Source organism: Cnephaeus nilssonii (genome assembly GCF_951640355.1).
Source record: "Cnephaeus nilssonii genome assembly, chromosome: 7".
NCBI classification, from domain to species: domain Eukaryota; kingdom Metazoa; phylum Chordata; class Mammalia; order Chiroptera; family Vespertilionidae; genus Cnephaeus; species Cnephaeus nilssonii.
The window spans coordinates 85,921,918-85,942,972 of NC_137078.1; the positions used below are offsets into that span (position 1 = coordinate 85,921,918).

The 21,055-nt window shown below is 41.6% G+C and overlaps 1 protein-coding gene across 5 annotated transcripts in view; it reads right to left on the minus strand.

The window, feature by feature from the left end:
- PHACTR4 (phosphatase and actin regulator 4) overlaps positions 1–21,055 on the minus strand; it is a 68,040-nt gene that overhangs the window by 3,235 nt on the left and 43,750 nt on the right. For all 5 annotated transcript variants that reach the window (XM_079776513.1, XM_079776512.1, XM_079776509.1 and 2 more), the window contains 10 exons: positions 20,669–20,749; positions 14,605–14,769; positions 12,716–13,114; positions 8,937–9,522; positions 8,346–8,530; positions 7,589–7,742; positions 5,353–5,408; positions 3,133–3,194; positions 1,238–1,375; positions 579–655 (listed from right to left, as the gene is read on the minus strand). In XM_079776513.1, the coding sequence (XP_079632639.1) occupies positions 579–655; positions 1,238–1,375; positions 3,133–3,194; positions 5,353–5,408; positions 7,589–7,742; positions 8,346–8,530; positions 8,937–9,522; positions 12,716–13,114; positions 14,605–14,769; positions 20,669–20,749 (1,903 nt within the window). The remainder of the gene's footprint in view (positions 1–578; positions 656–1,237; positions 1,376–3,132; positions 3,195–5,352; positions 5,409–7,588; positions 7,743–8,345; positions 8,531–8,936; positions 9,523–12,715; positions 13,115–14,604; positions 14,770–20,668; positions 20,750–21,055) is intronic.

Genomic DNA, 21,055 nt, shown 5'->3' on the forward strand with positions numbered 1-21,055 from the left:
ATCGATGAGAGAGAAATATTGATCAGCTGCCTCCTGCACACCTCCCTACTGGGGATGTGCCCGCAACCAAGGTACATGCCCTTGACCGGAATCGAACCTGGGACCCTTGAGTCCGCAGGCCGACGCTCTATCCACTGAGCCAAACCGGTTAGGGCAAAATAAATTATTTTACATACTCCACGATCCAGCCTAAATGTCACCTTCTCTATGACTCTTTCCTTTACTGTTGTCCATTATAGTACTTTCTTTTTTTAAAAAATATGTTATTATTTATTTCAGAGAGGAAGGGAGAGGGAGAGAGAGAGATAGAAACATCAATGATGAGAGAGAATCACTGCCTCCTGCAAGCCCCCTACTGGGGATTGAGCCTGAAAACCAGGGATGTGCCCTGACCAGGAATTGAACCATGACCTCCTGGTCATGGGTCGACGACACTCAACCACTGAATCACACCAGCTGGGTGAGTATCCTTCTTTTAAACTATGTCATTCGAGTCTTTCCTGTATGAACAACTCTGGTGGTGTGTTTGCTTTTTGAGAAACGGTTAGCTCATAGTATTTGGGTCTTTTGGCTCTTACCGTGTAAAATGTTTGCTCTCTTCATGAACCTCCATCTCTGAGCTTTTAAATTCATTTAATTCTTTTCTTATGGCAGCCTGTGGAGTAAAGTGAAAATGTTTCAGCATTTTCTGTCTGCTCTAGTATAGCAGTGGGATTTGCCATCTGGTCTCTATTGTACTTCACTTTGTGCGTCACTGTAACCCACAGCAGGCAACCCAGAGGGAAGAAAGAAGCCAGGGCAACACGTAGGGTGAAACACTGAGCCAACACCCACTGCCGTCCCTGACGCCAACCATCGCATAATAAGCTTACACTCTCCAGTGAAATCAAAACCCTTGGAGACTTTAAAAGAGATATTATAGCTCTTATAGTTTCCACGCATGTAAAAATGCTTTTCCTGTTTAAAAAGTGAAATACAGTAATTACTAACATATGATACCCAGACTCTCTCCAGCCAACATAATCACCATTAAAAATATGTCTTTTTTCCTTCCAGATTTCTGTACTGGGATATAACAGGGACTTTCTTCCAGTTTTGGTGGTGGTGGTGGTGGCATAATTAATATCAAGTTTTGTATTTTGTATCTTCAATTACAAATTTAACATTATTATTAAAAATAGAAATTTTGTTTATGTTTTCCTTTCCATTAGTGTTTTGCATAAAGAGAGAGACAGACCTTGTCGGCAGGGGTCAGTTTGGTCCAAGGTTTGTCAGCTCGCCGGTCATAATCTTGAGCATCTGTTACCTCCACATATTCATTAAACCTCAGAATCTTCCTGGCAAGGAGTTCGGCCACAGTTGGCCTTTGACTTAGCTGAAAGAAATGGAGCCTGTTAGTTGACTATGCCAAGAATCAGGCATCAATCATTCATTCAAATCGCCTCTAATCCAGTGGTTCACCCTTCGCTGTACACTGGAGTCACATAGGGACCTTCAAACACTACTGATGCCTGGGTCCATCCCTAGAGATTCTGGGTATTGATCGTGTTGTTTTTGTTGTTGTTTTTAAATCCTCACCTGAGGATATTTTTCATTGATTTTTAGAGAGTGAAAGGGAAGGTATGAAACAACGATTGAGAGAAACACTGATGTGAGAGAGACACATTGATTGGTTGCCTCCCAAATGAGCCCTGACCAGGGCAGGGATTGACTTGCAACTTAGGTACATGCCCTTGACTGGAACTGAACCTGGGACCCTTCAGTGCATGGGCCGATGCTCTATACACTGAGCCAAACAGGATAGGACGAGAGGTTTTTAAAAATATATATTTTTTTATTGATTGAGAGAGGAAGGGAGAGGGAGAGATAGAGAATCACTGATCAGCTGCCCCCTGGGGATGAGCCGGTAACCTGGGCATGCCCCAACTGGGAATGGAACTGTGAACTTCTGGTTCATAGGTCAATGCTCAACCATTGAGCCACGCTGGCCGGGGGAGAGGTGTTTTTTTTTTTTTTTTTTTTTTTTAAAGCTCCTGAATGCACAGCTAAGTTTGAAAACCATTGCTATAAACAAGTGTAAAGTACTACCAGTGCTTCTCAAACTTTAACATGCATACAGAACACTTGGGGGTCTGGCTAAAATGTAGATTCTGAATAAGCTGGTCTGGTAGGGCCTTAGATTCTGCATCTCTTACAAGGTCCTGGGTAATGCCGATGCTGTTGGCCCATGGGCCAGGTTTGAGAAGCAAAAGGATTAGGGCTATAAACTCACATATAATACATTAGAAAGTGAATATATTTAATATGAAAATAATATCTAATGGGTAATATTAAGGGTGAATTTATTTCCAACATGAACAATGTCCAGCACAGCAGATTCTGCAATACATTATGATTTAAAATTGCACCATCAGGTAACCTGCACAGTCTGAAGGCAGCCTCTAGCTACCCTTATTCTATCGAAGATACTTCCTCTGATTCTGGGGGAGGGGAGAAATGAGGAAGAAAATGTCTATATCCCCTCATTCTCTTGTGGATTATTATGTTTAAGAAATATCTAGAGCACTCAGACCAAATCAGAATCTACAGGAGGCAATTACAAACCATTATGGTGAGAAGAAAAGGAAATAGGTATTAATACTAGAGCTTTAGAGCTAACACACGTCTGGTACAGAAAAGATTCTACCCTAACTGATCTGGGACCAAGGAAAAAAATCCTAGTTGGTTTTTCACGCTTTTCAGATATTAATAAGGGTCAGTTCATTCTTTCCCAGATTAGAGAATAACCAGTTTGCCTTACAGAATTGAATGTTACACACTCCTGTTACCATCTCTATACTTCAACCGGTTTTAGAATCTACATCAAAATCCCAGGTCTACCAAATAAAAGGTAAAATTTTATGCATTTACTGAGCACCTTCTTATGACAGGCTTTCTTTAAATAGTAAAAGTGAAAAGAAAAAAAAAGCTCTTGATAATACTGTGTTATTTTCTATATTTGCATCATGTATTCTATTTTCACAGCAACCTATGGCAATTCAAGTCAAGTGATTTCTTTCCAATCAGTAAGGTCATTCAAATATAAGACATGCACTCGGGAGACAGACAAAAACCGAACACTGGTCAATGTACCTTTCTAGTGAGCCGACGTTTAATCTCCCGTTTTTCTGCCTGACGATCAGCTTCATTTTTAGCTATAGTTGACAGTCAAAAACAAAAAATGTTACTTCACAATGGCAGCCTGCATATCAAGCTTTTCACTAATTATAGTGCAGGTATTTCTTACAGACTCCGAGTCAGAATAAAACATGAATTTTGGGAATGGCTAACCAAGATGGCTAGCCAACTGGTAGTATAATACTCAAGAGCAAGGGTAGCAAACTATGGTACCGAGTCCGGAATGTAGGCTATATTTTTTTTTATTTTTTTTTATTTTATTGATTTTTTACAGAGAGGAAGAGAGAGGGATAGAGAGTTAGAAACATCGATGAGAGAGAAACATCGATCAGCTGCCTCTTGCACACCCCCTACTGGGGATGTGCCCGCAACCAAGGTACATGCCCTTGACCGGAATCAAACCTGGGACCCTTGAGTCCGCAGGCCGATGCTCTATCCACTGAGCCAAACCGGTTTCGGCAAATGTAGGCTATATTTTTACTGCCCATGAGCTGAGACTGATTTTTACATATTTTAAAAAATATCTTTTTCCCCCCACTGTGCTTTATTTTATTTTAAGGTTAACTTCTACCTCTGTGTAAAATATGTTTTTACTCGTTTTTAGAGAGAGAGGTAGGGAAAGGGAGAGATAGAAACACTAATGAGAGAGAAACATCAATCAGCTGCCTCCTGCACACCCCCCACCAGGGATTGAGCCTGCAACCCAGGCATGTGCCATGAGAATCAAACCAGTGACCTCTTGGTGCATGGGTCGATGCTCAACCACCGAGCCACACTGGCTGAGTTGGTTTTTTCACATTTTTAAGTGATTATAATTGAATGGTTTAATAAATAGCTAAATAATAATTTCCTTTTATTTTAGCCTGAAAAACTGAAAATATTTATTCTGTGTCCTTTAAAAAAAATCTTTGGCCCTAACCGGTTTGGCTCAGTGGATAGAGTGTTGGCCTGCGGACTCAAGGGTCCCAGGTTCGATTCCGGTCAAGGGCATGTACCTTGGTTGCGGGCACATCCTTGGTGGGGGGTGTGCAGGAGGCAGCTGATTGATGTTTCTCTCTCATCGATATTTCTAACTCTCTCTCCCTCTCCCTTCCTCTCTGTAAAAAAATCAATAAAATATATTTAAAAAAAGAAAAATCTTTGCAGCCCTGGTCAGTGTGGCTCTTTTGGTTGAGCCAATGAAAGTTTGCCTGTTTAAGTCCTGGTCAGGGCACATGCCAGGGTTGTGGGCTCGATCCCTGATAGGTGGCCATCAATGTTTTGCTCTCACAGTGATGTTTCTCTCTCTCTCTCTACCTCCCTCCTTCCCTCCCACCCCTCTCCTTTCCTCTCTAAACATTGATAAAAAAAAATCTTTAAAAAAAAAATCTTAAAAAACAACAAAAACCCCCTTTCAGAAACTTGCTCAAAGGTAACCACTTAGAAGGGAGATCACACTAAGTTTTGTGTGATAGGTTTGTAAAGACTCCCACACTTTAAAATTTACTAAGTGATTAAGTTGCATATATCCCAATAGTGATGAGAGAACAAGGTCAAACTGAGCATGCCCACAAGTAACCCTATGAAGCCTAATCCTCTTTGGTGTGTGGAGGTTTTTAGGTCCAAATTTCACCCTATAATATGGAAGAATAAGTCTGACCTAGATTAGAATGCTATTTCAGGAAGTTAATTATGTACGGGGGGGCGGGGAGGAGGAAGGGGGGTAAATAATACATGGTCCTGTTTTGTGACTTTAGATATGAAAGTCCTAAGAGATGAAAAAGGCAGCAAGTCTGCTGCCTTGGGAGCTGCTCTGGGCCTGGCCCTCAGATTCCACTCGGAACAGGAGGGCCCCTCCAACTGCACAGCCACTCTTTTCTTCCTTGAAGAAAGGGAACGTTGGGCGGCGTCTACCACACACTGTGAAATCCTCCCCAAGGCCCAAGGCAGGCTCAAGATACTGTGAGAACATGAAAATTTCCTGTAGCATCCCAGTACACTAAACAATACGGTAATGTTATCTTGTAAAGAAAGTTTGGGGAACTCTGTTCCTTCCGGGGAAAAGCTATGAAAAGTCCTTCCTTGGCTAGAACACTATCTCCTTGGCCCTTGCAGAAAATGCTTCTCTTCTCTGTTATATATATTACAGTGAGAAATATATAAAGAAAATCTATACAACTTTATAATTGGACTCACGCTGTAGTATATTTCGTTGTTCAAGTTCTTCTGGTGTTGGTCTTTGACTCAGTCGTCTAAAAAGAGAAATAAAAATATTATCTATGTTAAACCTCTCAATCCTGTTTATAAAGACCTGTTTTGGTCTTAGTTTTATATTAGCCCCTACACTGGGAAGAAATCAATAAAATCTCAAACTGTTTTGATATTTCATTTGTTTATCTGATTCACTGTTTATGAAACAAGTTTCACATTGAAAGTGTTCATACAGATGTTACAACATAAAAAAGAATCCTATATAATAAAAACCTAATATGCTAAGTGTCCAGTTGACCAGTCAGCTGTTCAACCAATCAAAGCATAATATGCTAATGATATGCTAAGGTCTTTCAACCACTCGCTATGACATGCACTGACCACCAGGGGGCAGATGCTCCAACCGGCAGGTTAGTTTGCTGCTGGGGTCTGGTAGATCGGGACTGAGCAAGATGGGCTACACACACCTTGGAGCCCTGCTGCAGTCCCTCCCCAGCTGGCCAACCTCCTGCATCTCTCCCCAGCACCAATCGTGCACCGGGCCTCTAGTTGTATGTATAAATAGGAGGCCAGAATTCTAGTTCTAGCTCTGACATCAACAAGCCCTAACACTACAAAAAAGCTCAGTCAGACTCTGAATGTACTCATCTGTAAAATGAATGTTTGGACTGGACTGGTGGCTCCCAAACAGATTTGCTTCTTCAGTAAGTCTGTTAGTAACACAGATCCTCCAGCATATTAACAAAAATTTTGATTCAGGAAACCAGGATAAGGACTGAGATTTTAAAATAAGGTCCCCTCTATCAAATATTTGATGAAGTTTCTCATCATCCACAGTTCTGAGATGTTACCAATGATGTGTCATTTTTGGAATCAGAAAATTACTCATTTCTTATCACCTATATATGTAAAACCCTAATATGCAAATAGACCAAACGGCAGAACAACCGAAAAGCTGAATAACCGGTTGCTATGATGTATGCAGACAGTATTTGAACCACATGATAATAACTAATTTTTTAAAGTTTATTTTTTTAATTTAATTAATTAATTTTTTATTTCAGAGAGAGGAAGGGAGAGGAAGAGAGAGATAGAAACATCAATGATGAGAGAGAATCATTGATTGGCTGCCTCCCGCACATTGGGGATCAAGCCTGAAACCCAGGCATATGCCCTGACCGGGAATTGAATCATGACTTCCTGGTTCCTAGGTCAACACTCAACCACTGAGCCATGCGGCTGGGCAAAGATCCCCATTTAAACTAATTCCTAATTTTGATGGTCTCTTGCTGACAATCAGAGGGCCACAGTTTTGCATTAAGAGTGCCATCCTGGCCAACAGCACAACCAGGTGTGTAAGACAGGAGAGGAGAATATATTTTAGTTAATGAACATTCTTCATTACTTTGTAAGTAATGTGTCACCAGTTCCATCTCCTTTTCCTCATTCTGTCAAGAGATACATCTGAGTTGGGAAAACACCTGTCTATATACCTGGACTCTAATGTGTATTATATGTGCAGGTAATTGGCCTGTATTTAGTTTCTCTGTTCTTTGGGTTCCAGCTGACTTGAAAAATATAGCAACATAATGAAAAAATATGTATACTAACACTTTGAAAGGAGGCAGTTACATGGAACATGTGTAATAAATATAATAAAAAGTGTGGGTGTGCTCTTTAATTGGGCTGGCATCTCATGCTTGAGCAACTGGATAAATGACAGAGGAGTCTCCCTATTCTGGGAACCACCTGAATTCTCTAAAACTTAAAACAACAACAAAACGTATCTTATGGTTTAATTTCCAAGTTCTTACAGAATACTCAACTGGGCACAATAGGTTGTTTTTTTTTTTTTTTTAGAATATATTTTTATTGATTTCAGAGAGAGGAAAGGAGGAGAGAGAGAGAGAAAAACATCAATGATGAGAGAGAATCATCGATCAGCTGCCTCCCGCACACCCCACCCTGGGGACTGAGCCCAAATCCAGGCATGTGCTCTGACTGGGAATCTATCCGTGACCTCCTGGTTCATAGGTCGATGCTCAACCACTGAGCCATGCTGGCCAGGTCACAATAGGTATTTTAAAAATATTATACTACTTCTAGAATTATAAAAAAAAAAAAAAGTAACAAAATGATAAATGAATGCTTCACCACAAAATAAGTCTCCAACATACATACTGTCCTAATCAAATCGATGTATTCTAACTAACGGGCCTACCGGATCAGCGTGTTCCCAATCTGGTGCCGTATTTCATTCCACTCCTCTTTGCTTTTGCGTGGCCAAGAATTCAAGTTCAACTCTGGTTCACTGGGCCTGTGATTCAACTTCATTGCCAGTGTGTCTTTCCTCTTCACTTTGTTGGCCAGAGCACCTTTGCACAAGAAAAGAAAAATAATGTTGAAGCTTAAGGCTCAACCTCACCTGCTTGAGCTTCAGGCAAGAGTCTGAACAAATAATATCCTATCTCCCAGCTTCCTACGTGGCCTCTAATCGTCCAGCTAACACAGAGGTGGGGGTAAAGCTAAAAAGCATCTAAAAATCTCAGCCAGATAACCAGCCTCAGATGGGCTAAAGATATCTTCTCCCTTCTACCAGTCCTCTATACTTTCATCCTTAGTAAGAATTGCTATAGGAGAGAATCTAAGCATGGGGCAGCCCTCTGAATTACAACAAAAAGTATTCATACTAACACACCTAATAAAATTCCTATCTTAAGGCTGTTCTCTCACTTTCAGGATTCCATTATTGAAAACAGATGAAAAACTGAATGACGCAATCTACTTGGCTCCCGCTCACTGGCTTGTTATAACAATGGCAATATCAGAGACAAGAGTTCTTCATAAGCCAACATCAGGTAGTCAGATGACTCAATGGGAGACGGTGCCTGTTTCCATTCATTTTTCACTTGCTAAGACCAGCCAGTAGCTTTATCTATAAAATAATTTTCTCTTTCGCTTTTCCCTCATTTTCTTACTGTTCTGGCTTTCATCTTCATCCTCTTCATCTCGGTACTGAATGGGACCTTCTGAGTCTGAGTCGCTCTCCTTCTCTTCCTCTTCCTCCTGCAGACACTGTGGTAGTTTAGGAGTGACTGAGGTAGGAGGCATGTCTTCACTGCATGCAGATGGGTGGGTTTGCTCCTCTTCTTCATCGTCTGGACTAAAAAATTAACATAATTACATAACCTTTCAGAAAGGTTAAGGAACATACACTACTACAAGCTAGTAAATAAGAGGTAGAGCTGGGATTTGAACCCAGAGCAAGCTTACGCCAAAATCCACGCTCTTAAGCACCATGTATAAAAAAATACAGGGGTTTCAATTTTCAAGTGTAAAAGTTGATAATTTTTGTATCGTCATGAAATTGTCTGCTATGGAAACCATGTTATAGAAATCAGCAGGGTAAACAAAGTTCAAGTTCTAGAACATGTCTTATTTGTTGAGTATTCTTTTTGCTTTAAATTTATTCACATTTTCTTTTTATAAGTAATTTTTTTCCAAGAAGGGCCAACTAGAAAAGGAAAGTAAAGGAGAGGAAACAAGAGGCAAGCTTTTAAGGCACTCACACTTTCAGCATTTCAATAGTGATGGGAAGTGACCTGGTACGACCCAGAGTATTGCTGTCCTCAGAAAAGTTGTCACTGTTCTCAAAGAGCAACGAATGAGCTCTGTGAGAGCCCTCCAAGGAAGAAGAGATGGGAAGTGGGCTGGTCAGGGCCTGTTGGATTCGGATATGCAGTGGGAGTGGGGGCAGCCTAGAAGGTACATGGGGCTCCCCAAAGCTGTAGTCCAATATCCTCTTGGGTACTTCCTTCTTCTGGTCTTCCTGCTGGGGAACCTCCTGGGGTAGATCTAAAGAAGGTGCAAACTCCATTTCTGGCACAACTTGAAAAGTCTTAGCAGGGAAAGGAGGGGACCGTGGGGGTTCTGGAGGTATGTGAGTGGGCAGTGGGGGGGATGGAGAGGGAGGTGGGATAAGCAGCAGCTGTTCGGAGCCCACAGAGCATGTGCTCTTCTCTCTTTGATCGCTTGGTGCTTTCGTGGTGGTGGTGGCGGCGGCAGAGTCCGAGGTGGGTACCAAGGTTGATGGAATGCCTCTCTTCGGTGGTAAGGGTGGGGATGGTTTAGATAACAATGTTCCACTGTTTATTGCTGGAAAAAGAGAGAGCAACATCTCACTATAAGATGGCTTTACAATGCTTTGAAGGGCCAGCCCAGGGCATAGAATTAGAGCTGAGCTGTCTTAACCATTCAGGCAAAAAATTACATTTCATGGCTTTGCCAATACCTAGATACCTCATTTAAAACAAAATTATTCTTCAATATCTATGAGACCTAATAAATGTATAGAGATATAGGAAGACCACTGTCCTAATACTCTGATAAGAAAGTTTTAACAAAAATAAATGTTTTACTTTTTTTAAAAGAAAACTTGGCAGCTTTTTAAAAAAGAAATGTATGAGAGAGAGAGAGAGAGAGAGAGAGAGAGAGAGAGAGAGAGAGGGCGCAATTTGTGATCAAACCCGCAACCTGGGTATGTGTCCTAACTGGAAATTGAACCCACCGCCACTTGGTGTATGAAACGATGCTCCAACCAACTGAGCCACACAGGCCAGGGTGGTAATCTGATGTTTTAATGTCATTTATCATAAGTGTGTGTGTGTGTGTGTATTTAATGTATTTTTATTGATTTCAGAGAAAAAGGGAGAAGGAGAGATAGAAACATCAACAATGAGAATCGCTGATCGGCTGCCTCCTGCACAGCCCCCACCAGGGATCGAGCCTACAACCTGGGCATGTACCTGATCAGGAATCAAACCATGATTGAATCAATACTCAACCACTGAGCTATCTTGGCCGGGCTCATCATAAGTATATTTTTAAAAGGACTTTCTAGAAAAAGAGCACATACACATTAAAAAAAGGATTCAGCCCTAGCCAGTTTGGCTCAGTGGTCAAAGTGTCAGCCCTCAGACTGAAGGGTCATGGGTTCGATTTTAGTCAAGGGGATGTACCTTGGTTGTAGGCTCCATCCTGGGCCCTGGTTAAGGTGCATGCAGGAGGCAACCAATTGATGTGTCTCTCTCACATTGATGTTTCTCTCTGTCTCTCCCCCTCCCTTACATTCCCTCTTAAAAAAATCAATGGAAAAAGTATCCTCAGGTGAGGATTAACAAAAATAAAAATAAAAAAAGGATTAAGCCCTGGCCGTTTTGGCTCAGTGGATAGAGCATTGGCTTATGGAGTGAAGAGTCCCGGGTTTGATTCCAGTCAAGGGCACATGCCTGGGTTGCGGGCTCGATCCCCAGTAGGGGGCATGCAGGAGGCAGCCTGTCAATGATTCTCTCGCATCTTTGATGTTTCTATCTCTCTCCTTCCCCCTTCCTCTCTGAAATCAATAAAAATGTACTTAAAAAAAGGATTAAAAAATATAAATCTTAGGCTCAATGAAAGAGATACTTTTGGGTAGATTGGGCTATTGCTGCCTCTCTAAAACCAGCAGTTGCTTACCCTGAGAAGAGTATACTACTGGGTTAGAGCAGTGGTTCTGGTCCCTGTATATGCAGCATCAGCATCACCTGGGAACTTCACAGAAATGCCAATTCTCAGGCCCTATTCCAGACTTACTGAACCAGAAACTTTAAGTGCAGGGCCCAGCAATCTGTATTTTAACAACCCCTCCAGGCGACTGTGATGAGAACACCTGTCTAGACAACCATTTGCGAACACAGGTGTATAGAACAGGTCTGTACTCAAGAGTTGAAAAACCTATGTTTGATTTCTATCTTTCACTAAACTGCAACCTTGAATGAGTCACAATTTCTTCTTGTTCTGCTTGCCCTAATTATATAATAGATAAAATCAATTTCCTACTTCACAAGATTTTGAAAATAGGTATATGAAAGCTTCTCAAGTTCCTCAGAGATAAGTCAATTTAAGGTGGTGATAACATGATAATAATAATAACCTTCATCCTGTTTTTATCAAGCTACTCCAACTTGTCATACAATAAATTCTAAGCCTGTTTTTCAAGGTTTTAGTCACCCCACACAACTTGATGGTTATTAGCCATTTAACAAAGCATATATATTTTTTAAATCCTCACCTGAGGACATGCTTGGAGAGAAGAAGGGAGGAAAGGAGGGAGGAAAGGAGGGAGGGAGAGAGAGAGAGAAAGAGGGAGAGAGGGAGGAAGGGAGGGAGGGAGAGAGAGAGATGGAGAGAGGGAGGGAGGGAGAAACACTGATCGGCTATCTTCTGCATGTGTCCCAACCAGGGATCGAACCTACATCCCAGGTATGTGCCCTGACCGGGAATCGAACCTGCAATTTTCTGTGCACAGTACAATGAGACACTCCAGCAGGCCAACAAGCATACTTTTTATTCCTCCAATCATTAAGAAAAACTAAGCAGTACTAAGCCTAGTATCATTTTTCCTAAAAGACTACCTTTCTTTCTCTCCTCCCGTTCTTGAAAATTTCTCTAAGAAGGTATGCATTTGCCCTAACCGGTTTGGCTCAGTGGATAGAGCATCGGCCTGCGGACTGAACGGTCCCAGGTTCGATTCCGGTCAAGGGCATGTACCTTGGTTGCGGGCACATCCACAGTAGGAGGTGTGCAGGAGGCAGCTGATTGATGTTTCTCTCTCATTGGTGTTTCTAACTCTCTCTCCCTTCCTCTCTGTGAAAAATCAATAAAATATATTTTTTTAAAAAAAGGTATGCATTTATATAAAGAAAATAGACCTAAAAAGGACTTCAGGTAAATATAAAAAATTGACTAAAACCAATTATCCTCCCTTTCTCTCTTCCACCACTAATTTCACTAAGAGTAGCATTTTTAACTCTCAAGATAAAACATAATTTTATCAGAACAATTTAAATAATATCTTTTGCAGTTCCCCTTGAAGACATTATGCCAGATTCTGAACCACAAGTTACACTGGCATCTATACAATCATCTTTTCATCTACTGGGCTTATGCTGAAGGAATGCACTGGCAGTTTAAAGTAGGTTAAAATAAATCTTTTCTTCGTGCTGGTCAAACCTGTTGTGATCTTCACATGCCCAGTACCCCAACTATAGATAGTATTTCAGAAACAGTTTTAGGAAAATAGATATGAATCCCCCACACCTGAACAGAATTTTAGTGGTTTCTGACTTCAGAAGGCTGTTTCCACTCATAGTCACCTGCCTCATTTTCAAGACCTTTCTATAGCGTGCATTCAAACGGACATGATATGGAAACTCTCTCAAAGACCAAATCAATATTGGATAAGCTATCCTATAAAATAACCATCTAAAACCCAACCCAACCCAAAATGGCAACCTAAAGACTTACTTACCAATGACAGGGTTGCTACTTCTGTGAGCTGGTTTAGGGGGAGGAACAGGGGGCTGCTTGGCAGGGACCGTATGAGGGAGGCTCGGGGTAGCAGTAGTGTTAGTGCTGACAGGAGCAGCAGGAAGAGTCCTGGGTGCTGGGGTAGGGGGCACAGAGGCATTAATAACAGTTTTTGGTAGGTTTGTGGCGGCAGCAGTGGCAGCAGGTGCTGTGGTGGGGGCGGCGGTAGAGGTGGAGGACATGGACCTTGCTGTGCTGCCAGAGCAAGTGGCATCCTTTGCTTGCCCTTCATTTGCTTCATGAGAAGAGGACAGTGGTCTTTTAGGGGGAAGTAAAGGCTGTTTGGGTGCATTCTCAGGAACGAACTCTGCTTCAGAATTAGGCCGGCTTCCAGTTGAGCCTATGTAATAACAGATACGATTTAAAAGGAGAGAGAGTAACAAGACAGACTAAAAGAGCTAACAATTTATAATCAACTTTACCCATTATTTAATTTATAGATTAACTAGAGGCCCGGTGCATGGAACTCATACACGGGCGGGGGGGGGGGGTGCCGGGGGGGGGGGGTCCCTCAGCCCAGCCTGCACCCTCTCCAATCTGGGACATCCCTCTCACAATCCAGGACTGCTGGCTCCCAACCACTCGCCTGCCTGCCTGCCTGATTGCCCCTAACCACTTCTGCCTGCCAGCCTGATTGACGCCTAACTGCTCCCCTGCCAGCCTGATTGACGCCTAACTGCCCTCCCCTGCCAACCTGGTCACCCCTAACTGCCCTCCCCTGCAGGCCTGGTTGCCCCTAACTGCCTTCCCCTGCTGGCCTGGTTGCCCCCAACTGCCCTCCCCTGCAGGCCTGGTTGCCCCTAACTGCCCTCCCTTGCCAGCCTGGTCACCCCTAACTGCCCTCGCCTGCCAGCATGGTCGCCCCCAACTGCCCTCCCCTGCAGGCCTGGTTGCCCCTAACTGCCTTCCCCTGCTGGCCCGATTGCCCCTAACTGCCCTCCCTTGCAGGCCTGGTCCCTCCTAACTGCCCTCCCCTGCTGGCCTGATCGCCCACAACTGCCCTCCCCTGCCGGCCATATTGTGGTGGCCATCTTGTGTCCACATGGAAGCAGCCATCTTTGACCACATGGGGGTGGCCATCTTGTGTGTTGGAGTTATGGTCAATTTGCATATTACCTCTTTATTATATAGGAAGGATTGACAGGCAAGTTTCCCAACTGCAAAATACTTAAGGTATATAACACTTTTTTAATCAGTAAGCGAGACTTATTATCGTAGTGATTTGTCATACAAGAGCCAGGAGGAGGCACATTCGATAGAATACCTTGGGTGGAGGAAGAAAAATGTGTACCTTAACCTTTTGCACTCGGATGTCGAGTGTGACTCGACACGGTTAGCATTAGAATAAAGGAATCGAGAAAAAAGCAAGCGAGTGCCAAGGGTTAAAAATGTCCTACCGTTATCTGACATTTAACATCTTCCATCCTTGAGAATCACAAATATAGATACTTTGTGAATGAAAGAATGAGAGGGGGGAAATTCTACTTAAAGTTACAACTGGTTGGGGAATTGCTCTAGAGAGCAGAATTCCCTCTGGGTTTTATTTCTCCCCTTGCTCTTGCAAATCCCTGAGGTAAATGAGAATGACTGACCCATGGCTCTTTTTTAAATTTTTACAGAGAGAGGAAGGGAGGAGAGATAAAGAGAAACATCGATGTACTGCCTCTACTGGGGATTGAGTCCGCAACCTGGGCATGTGCACTGACCAGGAATTGAACCAGTGACCTTTTGGTTCATGGGTTGACACTCAACCACTGACATAACGGCCAGCTTTTTTTCTTTTTTTTTTTTTAATCCATGGCTCTTAAACTCAAAAATCCAGTTTCTTACCTAGTTGCTTCTTTGGATCCTCTTCTGGAACAGGTTTCCCAAGACTTGCTATTCTTTCTGGCTCTTCCTCTACTGGGACTGGACTAGAAGATCTGGCATCCCCAATGGGGGTGGTGTGGCCATTCTTTAACATGGCATGGTTCAACTTCCCTGGTTCCTCACAATCTGCAAGGTCCAAACGGAAAGGGCAAACTGATGAAACTGGCATGGTCATCTTATCCTATTTCCTCCTCTTCCTTTTTTAAAAAAAATATATATTTTATTGGTTTTCTACAGAGAGGAAGGGAGAGGGATAGAGAGCTAGAAACATCGATGAGAGAGAAATATCAATCAGCTGCCTCCTGCACCCCCCCCCCCCCCCCCCCGCCACTGGGCATGTGCCCGCAACCAAGGTACATGCCCCTGACGGGAATCGAACCTGGGACCCTTGAGTCCACAGGCTGACGCTCTATCCACTGAGCCAAACCGGCCAGGGCCCTCCTCTCCCTTTTTAGCTTATTATTTAGATCTAGGTTGTTATTATTATTACTAGAGGCCCAGTGCATGAAATTCGTGCACGGGAGTTGAGGGGAAGTCCCTCAACCCGGCCTACACCCTCTCCAATCCGGGACCCCTCAGGTGATGTCTGACTGCCAGTTTAGGCCCGATCCCTGCACTCGGACATCCCTATCGCAATCCGGGACCACTGGCTCCTAACCGCTCACCTGCCTGCCTGCCTGATTGCCCCTAACCACTCTGCCTGCCTGCCTGCCTGCCTGATGCCCCTAACTGTTCCCCTGCCTGCCTGATTGTCCCTAACCACCTCTGCCTACCTGCCTGATTGCCCCTAACCACCTCTACCTGACTTCCTGATTGCCCCTAACTACCTCTGCCTGCCTGCCTGATCGCCCCTAACTGCTCCCCTGCCAGTCTGATCACCCCTAACTGCTCTCCCCTGCCAGCATGATCGCCCCTAACCGCCTCTGCCTCAGCCCCTGCCACCGTGGCTTTGTCTGAAAGATGTCCAGTCTATCCGGTCTAATTAGCATATTACCCTTTTATTAGTATAGATTTTTATTATTATTTGGATCCTTACAGTAGTGGAAATTAAGTAACTCCTTTTTAAAATAGACATTTGATTGCCTATTATGTGCCAGCTGCATTGCTACATGAATAAGACAGACTTATTATACATGTAATTATAGTATTAAACATTAAGAGCTATAATGGATGAAGTGGTAGGAATAAAGAAGAAATAATGATCTTGGGGTGGGAATGTGGTTAGGAAAGCTTCACAGAAAGTGATAGCTAAACTTGGTCTTAAAGGAAGGGTAGGAACCTACTAGACTGATAATGAGATAGATTCTTATAATGTATCTAGGAAGAAGGAACAGCATGTATAAAGATGTGAAATTATTTGACATTTTTGGGAACTGGCAACTAGTTAAGTCTGGCAGTAGAATAGATGCATATAAAGAAAAGTTATGTATAGGACTAGAGAGGCAAGCAAGAGCCAGGCTATGAAAGATACCAAACATCATGTAAAAGAGCCCGGACTGAATCCTGTAGGTAACAGGAAGCTAATGAATTAAAGTAGGAGAGAGATCTGATCTGACCTGCCTTTTAGAAGGTTAACTCAGAGCTGTGAGGAGGATGGATTGCACAGTGATTGAAAAGGAAAACGAATAATGAGCTACTGTTAGAATATATAGGTGAGAAGTAGCAGAGGGTGCCTGTGTGTATTATGGGTCGAGCTGACAGATGCATCAGAGATAAATATGAAATACAAACTAAACTGCAGGAATCATCACTAGGCTGAAGGCTTTGGGATGACCACTCATCACTATGAAAATTGTAGGTAAGATTCCTTCACGGAGCAATTAGACAAACATTCCCAGCTACTGCTGAGGTTTTTCTATACTCCTTTGGAGAGAAAACTAAAAACAAAAACAAAAACAAACCACACCTGAGGCTGAAGACTAAAAACTCTGTCTCAGCTCCTAGTGTGCGAACTGGAACTAGATGCTCTCTAGATGGTGCCCTTTATTTAGACAGTGTCATTCTTCATGCAGGCTAAATAAGAGGCGGAGCTTGGGCGAAAAGTAGTAAAGAGACTAAGGCAAATGAGCACTAAATAAAAATGTACTTCTAAAGCTGAGATTCTGACAACTACTTTATTTTTTTTAAAGTGGGGAGGGGCAAGAGCACAACAATTATGCAAATGTAGTAAGTTACTACTTATGTTAATTCAGACCAGCGTTAAGGAAAACAGGTCTTTCTGGAATATAGAGCAATGAATCATCTCAGTGCCAACATAGACTGCTACTTTTGAAAACAATATAGTGAAAGGTTAAGACACATCATTAATTGGTTTCTACTCAGCACGTATTAGTAAAATATATGTAAAAGCGATCAGTTCTCTCCCAAGTTACTTAATCAGGATTGCCTACTTTGAAGTAAAATTTCCTATATTTAGGGTTTCTGCAATGCCAGCAGAGTGGAGCAGAAGTATCTGGCTTGAATGCCTCTGAATGGCCTCCCTCTCAGAAAATCTATTAAGTATTTTAAAATACAGTCAAGTTAAAACCATAATCAAGCCAAAAGCCATTTTCAAGCATGAAAAGATCTTTAAGGTTCAAACACTGCTTTTGGCCTACACTGGAAATATATGTCAGGCCCTGAGGCCCATCTCTGAGTTTCTTCTTACAGAATAAAGCTTAGGTCAGTTTTTTGATTGGCATAATGGCATCTTGTCCAATGGCTGCAACTCATTTATCAATTGGGCCTTTGAGCTCCTAGGCAAAAACAACTTTGAGCCAGAGCCAATAGGAAGCAGAGGGCAAAAGAGATTGAATGAAGGTGAAAACCTGGCTGGTGTAGATCAGCGGTTAGTGTTGCCCCACACACTGAAGGGTCTTGGGTTCGATTCCTGATCCCAAGGGAGGCAACCAATCAATGTGTCTCTCTTATATCAATGTTTTGATGTTTCTCTCACTCTTTCCTCTCCCTCTCCTTCTCCTTTTCCCCCTTCCATTCTCTAAAACTCAATGGGGCCCTAGCTGGTTTGGCTCAGTGGATAGAGCGTCAGCCTGTGAACTGAGTGGTCTTGGCTCAATTTTGGTCAAGGGCATATGCCCGGGTTGCAGGCTCGATCCCCAGTAGGGGGCGTGCAGGAGGCAGCTGATCAATGATTCTCTTTCATCATTGATGTTTCTGTCTCCCTCTCCCTTCCTCTCTGAAATCAATAAAAATATATTTTAAAAAAATAGAACTCAATGGGAAAAATATCCTTGGGTGAGGATTAACAAAAAACAAACAATAAAAACCAGAAAGGAGTAATGTACAGGGTTTTGTGGTGAGTGAGCAAGAAAGGTGAGAGGCATGGAGTGAGGAATGGCTATTATAAAAAAAACAAGGGCCAACGGTGCTGCAACTGAGGGGTTAGAATTTTAAACACCTCCATACCTGGAAGGTTTTGTGTCCTACTGTAAAAACAAGCAGATGCATGATAAAATAAAAACTACATATGCTCATAATTAACCATGTAGAAAATTCATAAAAATAGAAAGAAAAAAATTATTCTCATCTCATCATCCAGAGGTAACCAATGCTAATAGTATTTTTCCTTCAAGCTTCTTTCCTCTGCTTACTTTTTAAAAAATATATTTTTATTGATTTCAGAGAGGAAGGGAGAGGGAGAGAGAGAGAGACAGAAATATCAATGATGAGAAGAATCATTGACTGGCTGCCTCCCATAAGCCCCTCACTGGGGATTGAGCCCACAACCCGGGCATGTACCCCGACTGGGATTCAAACCGTGACCTCCTGGTTTATAGGTTCATGCTCAACCACTGAGCCATGCCGACTGGGCCTCTGCTTACTTTTTATAAGGTTGAAATAATAAATCTTCAATATACACAATTTAATTAAATTGTGTGATTAAACAATATATTCACACAGTTCAAAACCTAAAAAGTATAATATGCCACCAGTTTGGCTCCTTTCTCCTATTATCCAAAGGAGAAATATGGTATATTTTAAAACTTGGTTTTCAGATGTTGCCTCATAAAAACTAACACTAATGTAGATAAATAAAATGCAACCACTGTACTATATAGTCTTAACTCTTCTGATAAGCTGCTTGATAAAAGCCAGACACTGGAGAAAGTCTTGACATTATTAAGCCAGCAATGAGTGTTGAAATACCAAAACATGATCTTTATGACAGACAAACAGAAGATTAGGACAGCAAAATGGGCATGAGACAAATTTGGTCCAAAAATGTAGAAAAGAGAGGGAGAGGGAGAGGGGAAGAGACAGAGAGAGAGAGAGAGAGAGAGAGAGAGAGAGAGAGAGAGAGAGAGAGAGAGAGAGGAAGAAAGAGAGAGGGAAAAAGAAAGAGAGAAAGAGAGGAAAGAGAAAAGAGAGAGAGAAAGGGAGAAAGAAAAAGAAAGAAAGAAAGAAAGAAAGAAAGAAAGAAAGAAAGAAAGAAAGAAAGAAAGAAAGAAAGAAAGAAAGAAAGAAAGAAAGAAAAAGAAAGGAGGGAGGGAAAGGAAGGAAGGAAGGAAGGAAGGAAGGAAGGAAGGAAGGAAGGGAGGGAGGGAGGGAGGGAGGGAGGGAGGGAAGAAAGAAAGAAAGGAAGAAAGAAACGACTAAGTACTGCAGCTGGCACAGAGAATGTGTGCTCCAACGATCCGTCACTCAATTTCAGAGGTAAAGATCACAGCCAGATAATTCAGACATGGACTGAAAGGTGAACAGTTGTCCTCTACCCCTGCCAGAAAATGGACTTTAATGAAAGAAATTAGGAGGTAATTATTAGAATAAAATAATTTTATACTTATACCCCTAATTTGACTTTTTGTCCAAAAAAAACAACAGCACTCTGTTATTCTCACTAGTATGTTTTAATCTTTCTTTCTTTTAAAAAAAATATATATTTTATTGATTTTTTACAGAGAGGAAGGGATAGGGAGAGGGAGTTAGAAACATCAATGAGAGAGAAACATCAATCAGCTGCCTCCTGCACACCCCCCACTGGGGATGTACCCGCAACCAAGGCACACACCCTTGACCGGAATCGAACCCGGGACCCTTGAGTCCACAGGCTGACGCTCTATCCACTGAGCCAAACCGGTTAGGGCTAATTTTTCATTTACTAGATATTTTTGTTCCCACAAAAATATATGCCTTCCTTAAATAAATCAAAAATAGGTAAAATGGCATTAAATTCTATAAAAATATCTTATTAATATTTAATTTTTATCATTAAGTATAATATCAATAGAGAAAAATGCATAGAACATAAATGTAAATTTCAATGAAACAGTACGAGGAGAAGACTTGTATGATCATCATGGACATTAAGAAATGTTTCCAGACCCCAGAAACCTCCTTTTCTGCCTAGTAACATTCTTTTCCTTCTCCCACAAAGCAATCACTCTCCTAACTCTGTGACGATCCTTCGTTTTTTAAATTATAGTTTAACCAGTTAAGCGCACATCTCCAAAATCTGTATTTTAATATTGCCTATTTTTCCTTCACATTTACAGAAATAATACAACATATTTTTTCATAACTGACTTAATTGCTCAATATTACTTATGAGATTGGTATTATAGCATGTAGGTGTAGTTTATTTTCACTGCTGTGTAAGTATTTTATTTTATAAATGTATCACATTATATTTTACTATTATCGGCATTTGGGTTGTTTCCAATTTGCTCTATTGTTAGTAAATACTGCTGCTATAAGAATATTTGTACATATCTTGATACACATGCATACACATTTTTGTTGGATATATGCAAAGTTCTGGACATACCTGCACATAGGTTTATATATATCCAGCTTTCACAGATTCTTTAGTGAATCCAATGCTTTTGCAGACTTTCTTATTGGATTTTTTTCTTTTTTAATAGACATTAAAAAAAATATTGTAGATTTACGAATAGTTTTTGTTTTGTTTTTAAAGTTGATCCCCCACCCCCATCAATGGCAAAAGAATGAAAGAAAATTCAAATACCTAGTCAGAACCAAAGACCAAGTGTACAGACAGGCATATACCATTTGTGTGCAAACTCACCCTGTTCAGAGTCTTCCAACAGAACCCCTCGTTTAACCAGCTCTTCTCTTGGTTTTCGCATAGATATTTTTCGCTCTAAAACTAACATTAAATTGGAAAATAGCACTTAGAAATGTGGCAGTTAAAGTTAACTTTAAGCATTCTAACTCCACAGATTAAACTATAAAGTGGTTCAATTTTCTAGTCTCTGGAAAGAAAAGAACAGGAAAACTCCCTTTAAATTAAAAAACTTAATTTCTTTCAGATGCTGTGTTATTAGGAAAATAGTATTTCCAAAAAGGAACTACCCTTATATAATTTCATCTTTTTCAATGATAAGGTATTTATGAATATACTTTCTATGGGAGGAAGTGGCCAGAGTAGGAAAAAAGAAGCATCTAAGATTTG